Source organism: Cebus imitator, unplaced genomic scaffold, assembly GCF_001604975.1.
Source record: "Cebus imitator isolate Cc_AM_T3 unplaced genomic scaffold, Cebus_imitator-1.0 Scaffold356, whole genome shotgun sequence".
Classification (NCBI taxonomy): Eukaryota; Metazoa; Chordata; class Mammalia; order Primates; family Cebidae; genus Cebus; species Cebus imitator.
The window spans coordinates 1,436,653-1,446,396 of NW_016107671.1; the positions used below are offsets into that span (position 1 = coordinate 1,436,653).

Consider the following 9,744-nt stretch of genomic DNA (forward strand, 5'->3'; position numbering starts at 1 on the left):
GGCCTCCCAAAGTGCTGGGATTACAGGCATGAGCCACCGCGCCCGGCCAGTATTCACTTATTAATTTAGAAAATAGAACAATTTTCCCAGCGTAGTAAAGTGTTGCCTTTTTAAACACACACACACCCCCACACACACTGATTATTTTAAATAATTTGGAAAATACGGCGTTACAAAGAGCAAAAGTAAATCTACTACCCAGAAATAACCCCTGTTAATATTTTGATCTATTTTCTTCTAGTAAAAGTAAATCTACTACCCAGAAATAACCCCTGTTAATATTTTGATCTGTTTTCTTCTACTAAGTTTCCTATGCACGTATAACATACATTACTTTCAAGATTGGAATCTTACAGCATTCACCATATCTTGTATTTACACTAAAAATTATTTATGGTTCTTATATTTGGTTTTCTTTTCTTTTTGTTTGAGACTGGGTCTTGCTCTGTTACCCAGGCTGGAGTGCAGTGGCACGATCTCAGCTCACTGCAACCTCCGCCTCCTGGTTCAAGCAGTTCCCCTGCATCAGCCTCCGGAGTAGCTGGGGCTACAGGCTTGTGCCACCATGCCTGAGTAATTTTTTTTTTTTTTTGAATTTTAGTGTAGATGGGGTTTCATCATGTTGGCCATGGTGGTCTCGATCTCCTGACCTCCTAAAATATTTTTAACTGCCATTGCAGTTTATTCTTTTTTTTTTTTTTTTTGAGACAGAGTTTCGCTTTTGTTGCCCAGACTGGAGAGTGCCGTGGCGTGATCTTGGCTCACCACAACCTCCATGTCCTGGATTCAAGCAATTCTCCTGACTCAGCCTCCTGAGTAGCTGGGATTACAGGCATGTGCCACCACACCTGGTTACTTAAATATTTTTAGTAGAGATGGGGTTTCTCCATGTTGGTCAGGCTGATCTCAAACTCCCGACCTCAGGTGATTTGCCCACCTGGGCCTCCCAAAGTGCTGGAATTACAGGTGTAAGCCACCACACCCGGCCGCAATTTATTCTTGGAGCCACTGGGTATTTATGAATACATTGCTTAAATTCCTGACTTAGCATAATGTCCTCAGGGTTCAAACATGTTGTAGCATGTAACAGGACTTATTTTTTGTTGTTTGTTATTTGTTTTAATATGCTTTATTTTTTAGGGCACCTTTAGGTTCACAGTAAAATTGAGCAGAAGGTACAGAGATTTTACATATTCCTCCACACATGTATGGTCTTCCCCATCATCAACATCCCCCACCAGAGTGATAGTCTTATTACAACTAATGAACCCACATGGACACATTATTATCACCCAGTCTGTGGTTTACATTAGGGTTCACTCCTGGTGTTATACATCTGTGGGTTTTGATAAATGTATAGTGACATGTGCCTGCCATTATGATGTCATCCATATTAATTCCATTGCTGTAAAAAGCCTCTGTGACTTGACGGATCATCCCTCCCTTCCTGTCATAATCTGTTTATTGTTTCCATAGTTTTGCCTTTCCAGAATGTTGAAATCATACAGTATGTAGTCTTTTTGGATTGGTTTCTTTCACTTAGTAATATGTGTAAAGTTTATCCTCTGTAGGTTTGTTTTTTTTTTTTTTTTTGAGACGGAGTTTCGCTCTTGTTGCCCAGGCTGGAGTGCAATGGCGCGATCTCGGCTCACCGCAACCTCCGCCTCCTGGGTTCAGGCAATTCTCCTGCCTCAGCCTTCCCAGCAGCTGGGATTACAGGCACGCGCCACCATGCCCAGCTGATTTTTTGTATTTTTAGTAGAGACGGTTTCACCGTGTTGACCAGGATGGTCTTGATCTCTTGACCTCGTGATCCACCCGCCTCGGCCTCCCAAAGTGCTGGGATTACAGGCGTGAGCCACCGCACCCGGCCTTCCTCTGTAGGTTTATTGCCGAGTTAAAAATGAGGAAACTGAAGCCAGCACAAGAAAATTAGATGCCAATTTAAATTAGATGCCAATTTATTCAGCTCCCTGGCGAGGTTCTGTAATCCCAGGGAGAGGGGCCAGGAAAGTCGCACCTGACGCCTCTTAGGAGTGGGGTTTTATAGGGAGTGAAGGCATTCGATTGGATTTGGAGAAACAGGATGTGGATGGGATGAGCTGCTATTGGTAGGTAGGTGGGATTTCCGGTGAGCAGGCTAAGTGCTGAGTGCAGAGGGGATTTCCAAGGGTGTGGTTAGGTGCCGAGTGCAGAGGGGATTTCCAAGGCGGAGCTAGATGATGGGCATATTCTGATAAAGTAATTTTCAAGCGGGGAGGGAGATGGGCGTGTTCCAACTCCCAGCGAGGCAACCAGCCTTACAATATGCATTTAAGTTTCCTAAGCTGTTGATTGTAAGGGCTATTGCTGAGTTTAAAATGAAGAAACTGAGGCCAGTATAAGAAAATTAAATGCAAATTTATTCAGCTCCCAGGCGAGGTTTTATGGTCTGCAGAAAGGGGCCAGAGAAGTCTCGCTGACTTCCTGGGGCATGGGGTTTTTGTGGCTACGGGTAACCAGCAACAGCTGGGTACTCTGATTGGCTCCAGGGGAGCGGGATTGGGATGGGGCGGGCTGCTATTAGTTGGTAGGCTGTTGGGCGGGTTTTTCTAGTGCAAGAGCCCGCAAGGATTGCGCCTTCCAGGGGAGCCATGCCGCAGAGCTAGGTGCCGAGTGCAGAGCCTGGTGCCGGTCCCAGAGTCAGGTGCTGAGTGCAGAGGTAGGTGTGTCCGGCCTCCTGGCGAGGCAACCGGCGTTACATTGATAATGAGGCTGAGTCCCTTTTTGTACTTCATCAGACATGTAAGTTTCTATTTTTAATATAGATTTTAATATTTGTAACTCACTTCACTTATTGGACAAGATTTGTGCTTTAGATTTTTTCATGGTCTGCAGTTTCATTCCCCTGTTATGAAGATACGTTGACCTGGATTAATGGTAATTTTAAATTTTATTTTTTGAGATGGAGTCTCACTCTGTTGCCAGGCTGGAATGTAGTGGCGCATCTCGGCTCACTGCAACCTCTGCCTCCCAGGTTCAAGTCATTCTCCTGCCTCAGCCTCCCAAATAGTTGGGACTACAGGTGTGCAACACCATACCAGCTAATTTTGTATTTTTAGTGGAGACAGGGTTTCACCTTTTGGCCAGGGTGGTCTCGGTCTGTTGACCTTGTGATCCGCCCACCTCTGCCCTCCAAAGTGCTGGAATTACAAGGCATGAGCCACTGTGCCTGGCCAGGTATTTTTTTTTAAGCTTAAGTCTTTATTAATATCGCTAATTATTAGGGGTTTAAAATATTAATAGGATGTTTACCTCCTAGGTGATAACAAATTGAGTATGCAATAAGCTCTCATTTGGGATATTTGGCTAATTTTTTTTTTTTTGAGACGGAGTTTCACTCTTGTTACCCAGGCTGGAGTGCAATGATGCGATCTCGGCTCACCGCAGCCTCCGCCTCCTGGGTTCAGGCAATTCTGCCTCAGCCTCCTGAGTAGCTGGGATTACAGGCACGTGCCACCATGCCCAGCTAATGTTTTGTATTTTTAGTAGAGATGGGGTTTCACCATGTTGACCAGGATGGTCTCGATCTCCTGACCTCATGATCCACCTGCTTCGGCCTCCCAAAGTGCTGGGATTACAGGCTTGAGCCACTGCGCCCGGCTAATTTGTTATTTTATTGTATCCAATTTATACTTGGTTTGTGTATGTCTACTGACTAATTGCAATGAATCCCTTTATCTTGGGCTATTGTGTGAGGCCATTGTTGTGATGGGTCCTTCTGGTTTTGGTAGTTTTTTGTTTTTCTGGGACTAACTGGTACTTTCTTTTCTTTCTTTTTTTTTTTTTGTGGCGGAGACGCACTCTGTAGGCCAGGCTGGAGTGCAGTGGCATCTCGGCCCACTGCAATTTCCGCCTCCGGGGTTCAAGAGATTCTTCTGCCTCAGCCTGCCGAGTAGCTGGGACTCCAGGCACGTGCCACCACGGCCAGCTAATTTTTGTATTTTTAGTAGAGACGTGTTGGCCACGATGGTCTTGATCTCTTGACCTCGTGATCTACCCACCTCCGCTTCCCAAAGTGCTGGGATTACAAGCACCCGGCCAACAATTCTTTTCTTACATATCAGTAGGGACTTAGAGCATTTCACAGACTATTTCAGTTGACTGATAGCTGTTGAAGACTGTGTCATAGCCTGGAGGAGTGGTACAAGTATTCTGTTTATTGTTGTGTAAGTTTTCAGTAATTGGCTAATGGGATCCGCTTTTAGGAGACTTAAAAGGAGACCTAGTCCTTTCAGCACCGAGATATTTTTGAAAACAGCCTCACCTTTTGGCAACAGCAGAAGGTTGTATTTCTTTTTTTTTTTTTTTTTTTAAATACGTGGTCTGTTTTGATCCCCTTGATGGATCTTTTTTTTTTTTTTTTTTTTTTTGAGTCAGAGTCTCACCTTGTCACCCAGGCTGGAGTGCAATGGTATGATCTCGGCTCACTGCAGCCTCTGCCTCCCAGGTTCAAGGGATTCTCGTGTCTCAGCCTCCCAAGTAGCTGGGATTATAGGCACATATACATATATATGTGTATATATGTATATGTATGAATGTATGTATATATGTATGTATATTTTTAAAAATAAAACAGAGCTAGAAGAATGAGTGCTTCCTGCACCCGTGTGTTTAGGGGTGGGTTTGGGTATTGTGTGTGTGTGTGTTCGTGGTGAGGGAAGTTGAATTTTTTGAGGTTGAGAAAGAAAAACACTTGATTAGGGAAGTGTTCGGTTTTTATGATCTGAGTGCACTGTGTTCCTGGCCAAAGGGCACCGTTTAGGTGAATCTGGATTGGGGACCTGAGGGCTGCAACTGAGGTCCTGGTAGCTCAGTCTTGGGTCATAGTAGGTTAGTAGCTCAGGGCAGGTCATAGTAGCTTAATTGTCGGTTCAGAGCAGCGTCACTGAGGCGGGACAAGGTCTGACCTGAATCCTTTGGCTAAGGCAGGGACTTAGGTAGTTTGTGTGAGAGAGAATGAATCTGGGTCCTTGTCTTCCCTTGGATCCAGCTACCCAGAATCCATCTTGCTTCAGCTAAAGCCTAGGGTTTGTAGGTTGAGGAAGGAGTAGAATTTATTCTATATTCCCACTAACTAGAGTTAAGACCAAGAAGTATGGAGGTAGTGTCCTCCAGCCTCTGGTGTGATTTCTAGAGGGTTTTACTTCCCAGTCCTGCAATCTGAGAACACTATCATTTTTCAGGAGAACGGCCCCAGGGAGGACTAACCATCTGCAATACTGAAAGCCATGGCCGAGGTGAGTTGATGCTTTTTCTTGCCTTCATGAGCATTTGCTTTTCTTATCCTGACATTTCTGGCTAACGGGATCCCCCTTCAGGATCCTGGTCCCCATTTCCTCTTAGCTACATAATCCTATACCATCTCTAAATGCTCCTTTTATTTTTATAAATCAGGATTAATGTTTTCATTCTGTAAATACCTGAGCACCTCTTTTTTTCAACTTTTTCCCAAGGATTATGATAGGGGATGAATTAAGGAAGCAAGAATGGATTTATAAAATGAATTTACTCTGTCTGGACCATTATTCGATGAGTTGAAGGTATGAATTACTGAGCTGGGAATATAGGAAAGCCACGATTATCTTTACAGAGTAGGATTCTCCAGTAAGATAGGATGAAGTGTGGTGTTGGTAGCTCCGAATGTTGGATTGTTGCAAGATCTCCTGGTTTATGCAGCTTTGGAGATCATGGGGTTGGTGATTCATACAGATATCTGCAACTGTGTTAGGGCATCCTGGCGAGAAGTCCAATTTGAGGTTGAATAGGAAGTTAGGGTTGTAAGGAATTTCTGTGAATCAAGTTTTCTTTATCTCAGAATTAAGGATAGTGATAATGGATGTTTACAATGGTTCAGCCATTGCATAAGTTGTTTAGATCATACTGTCAGAGCTCAGAAAAACCTTTTAAGTCTTATCCAGTAATATCTATATTTTAGAAAATTCCACTACCGGAAAAACGATTATTAAAGAATTTGTAAAAGGCCAGGCGCTGTGGCTGACACCTGTAATCAATCTCACCACTTTGTTAGGCCAAGGTGGCTGAATCACCTGAGGTCAGGAGTTTGAGACTAGGCTGGCCAACATGGTGAAACCCTGTCTCTACTAAAAAAAAAATAATAATAAATTAGCCGGCTGTAGTGGCACACACCTGTGATTCCAGCTTCTCAGGAAGCTGAAGCAGGAGAATCACTTGAACCTGGGAGGTGGAGGTTGCAGTGAGCCGAGATCGAGCCGTTGCACTCCTGCCTGGGCGACAAGAGCGAAACTCTGTCTCAAAAACAAACAAACAAACAAAAAAGACAGGCTTAGTGACACATGCCTGTAGTTGCAACTACTCGGGAGGCTGAGGCAGGAGAATCACTTGAACTGTGGAGGCAGAGATTGAAGATAGCCGAGATCACGCCACTGCACTCCAACCTAGATGACAGTGTGAGACTCCGTCTCAAAAAAAAAAAAAAAAAGTAAATTAGTCATACTAATGTAGACATTCACTACCAACTTCAGTGCTTATCAGCTCAGGGTTCACCTCGTTTCATCTATACACATCCATACACCTGCCTTCAGTGCCATAAGTTGGATTATTTTGAAGCAAATAGAAATTGGTGTATATCTATAAAGGATACAGATTTAAAAATTATGTATGACCATTATGTCATTATTTTATATAAAAAATTAAAGATGTTCTCCAATATCCAGTTTTGTTCAAATTTTCATAATTACCTCATTTTGTAAGCATTTATTTGAATGAGAATCCAGATAAAGACTGTATTGCAGTTGATGACTACATCTCTCAGGTCTCTTACTTTGTAGGTACTCCTTCTATCTGTTCTTTCTCTGCAGTTTTTTGTTGATGCTGTTGGAAAACAAAAATAACCTGGTTCATTTTTCCACTGTCTGGATTTTGCTGATTGTATCTCTGGGGTATTGTTTAAGTGTTTCCTAAAAATTCATAGTTAGGTATAAAGGCTTTATCAGATTCAGTTGTGATTTTTGTTACGACAAATATTTCATGTTTGGGTGTGGTGTCTCACACCTGTAATCCCAGCACTTTGGGAGGCTGAGGTGGAGGATCGCTTGAGCCCAGGAATTTAAGACCAGCCTGAGCAACACAGTGAGACCCCATCTTTACAAAAACTAGAAAATTTAGCCAGGTATAATGTCGTGTGCCTATTGTCCCAGCAGCTACTTGGGAGGCTGAGGTGGGAAGATAGCCTGAGTCCAGGACTTAGAGGTTGCAGTGAGCTGTGATCACCTTACTGCACTCCAGCCTGGACAACAGAGTGAGACTCTCTCACACACAAAAAAAAAAAAACAAAAAACAAAAACAAAAAAACGCTGGGTGCAGTGGCTCATGGCTGTAATCCCAGTACTTTGGGAGGCCAAGATGGGCAGATCACTTGAGGTCAGGAGTTTGAGACCAGCCTGGCCAACATGGTGAAACCCTGTCCCTACTAAGAATACAAAAATTAGCCAGGCTTGGTGGTGCGCACCTGTAGTCCCAGCTACTGGGGAGGCTGAGGCAGGAGAATTGCTTGAACCCAGGAGGCTGAGGTTGCAGTGAGCCAAGATCACGCCATACACTCCAGCCTGGGTGACAGAGTGAGACTCCATTTCAAATATAAATAAATAAATAAAATAACTTTACATATATCTTTTTTTTTTTTTTTTTTTGAGACGGAGTTTTGCTCTTGTTACCCAGGCTGGAGTGCAATGGCGCCATCTCGGCTCACCGCAACTTCCGCCTCCTGGGTTCAAGCAATTCTCCTGCCTCAGCCTCCCGAGTACTGTAGCTGGGACTACAGGTGCGCCACCATGCCCAGCTAATTTTTGTATTTTTAGTAGAGACGGGGTTTCAACATGTTGACCAGGATGGTCTTGATCTCTTGACCTCGTGATCCGCCCGCCTCAGACTCCCAAAGTGCTGGGATTATAGGTGTGAGCCACCACGCCCAGCTTACATGTATCTTTTTTGTAGCTTTGATTGATGCTCTAAGATCACATGGGCGTAGTTTTTAATATATTAGGTGAAGGACAGCTTTGGACATAACACAGACTGAGAGAGTTGGGAGTCTTTGCATCAGGCACAAGCAAACTAATTATAGTTGTGTTGCACCAGATCACGTAGCTGCTGTGTAACATGACCTTAAGCAGTCTTGCTTCATAGGATGAACAAAAAGGGAAGATTTATCAATAGGTTAGAGATTTAAGACATTCCCTCCCTACCCCTTGCATTGTTAGGTATGTCTTTTAGCAAAATCATGAAGACCTATTTTCTCCCTTAATAAATGAGAAAAACCAACGGCTTGAGAAATTTTTCTTTTCCTTTCAATTTTATGATTTTTTTCAGAAGTTGTAACAATACTGTTACTGACTTTTTACGTATTTGATAAACATTATTTTTGTTTTGGTGAGATAAATTATTGACAAAACTAATCAGTTTTTTATTATAAGTAAAACATTTTCTTTTTTCCTCAAAAATCTTTTTTTTTTTTTTAAACCTACGTCTATATAGCGAACTAGTAGACAAGAGATTACCTCATCTTTTTTTTGTTTGTTTGTTTTTTGAGATGGGGTTTTGCTCTTGTTGCCCAGGCTGGAGTGCAGTGGGGTGATCTGGGCTCACCACAGCCTCCACCTCCCTGGTTCAAGCGATTCTCCTGCCTAAGCCTCCCAAGTAGCTGTGATTACAGGCATGCATGATCACGCTCAGCTAATTTTATTTTATTATTATTATTATTTTTTATTTTTAGTAGAGATGGGGTTTCTCCATGTTGGTCAGGCTAGTCTCGAACTCCCGATCTCAGGTGATCCGCCTGCCTCGACCTCCCAAAGTGCTGGGATTATAGGTGTGAGCCACCACGCCCAGCTCTTATTTTGGTTTTATACCAATAAAACATACCTTGGAAACTCAAAAAAAAAAAACAAAACAAAAAAAACCCATAAAGTCATGATGCATAATTTTATTAGGATGCATGTTGTATCTGGTTATCTTTCTTTTTGTAATATTACCAGTTATTGATAATTTTTAGATTCATTCATTAGAGGTTACAAATGACATTTTAATTATCTTCCTTCATAGATAATACTTCTATCTATAAAGTAAAACTTTCCCTCATCATTTGTTTGGTTACCCTGAAGGACAGTTCATATAGGAAAGAATGTTTGATTCTTTCCATTTAATTACCAGTTTTCCAAATAATGAGTTGGCTTCTTGGAATTGTCTAAAAGTGACCAATAATGTTTTAAAATATTGTTATGAATTAATGGATTAAACATTTTTAATATGATCAGTCCATTGCAGTTATCCTTATAATTTGATGCGCAACTAATCCAAGTGAACACTTATTATTATTTTCTATAATGCTGTTGTATTGTATATTCTTTTATTTTTTTTAATCCTCTTGATTTCTCTGCAGAAAAGAGGGAAATTTATCAAAAGCAGTGGAAAGTTTCCTTGAAAGATTATGATCTTGTCACACTTGCATACAGTTCAAGACCCGCCTCTTACATCTTTCTACAGTTTGGGATTTGTTTTTAATTCCATGGGAAATGTCCTAACAGGGCTTTGGCATATCTTTGTTCCAGTGTCTACATTGCGGAGGGGAAGAAGCTTTTTTTTTTTTTTTTGAGACGGAGTTTCGCTCTTGTTACCCAGGCTGGAGTGCAATGGCGCGATCTCGGCTCACCGCAACCTCCGCCTCCT

At 42.3% G+C, this 9,744-nt stretch overlaps 1 protein-coding gene across 6 annotated transcripts in view; it reads left to right on the forward strand.

The window, feature by feature from the left end:
* The window catches only part of ZNF383 (zinc finger protein 383), a 23,716-nt gene that overhangs the window by 2,388 nt on the left and 11,584 nt on the right, over positions 1-9,744 (forward strand). For all 6 annotated transcript variants that reach the window (XM_017506495.2, XM_017506494.2, XM_037730718.1 and 3 more), the window contains one exon: positions 5,226-5,279. In XM_017506495.2, coding sequence (XP_017361984.1) covers positions 5,271-5,279 — 9 coding nt within the window. In that variant the 5' untranslated portion in view covers positions 5,226-5,270. The remainder of the gene's footprint in view (positions 1-5,225; positions 5,280-9,744) is intronic.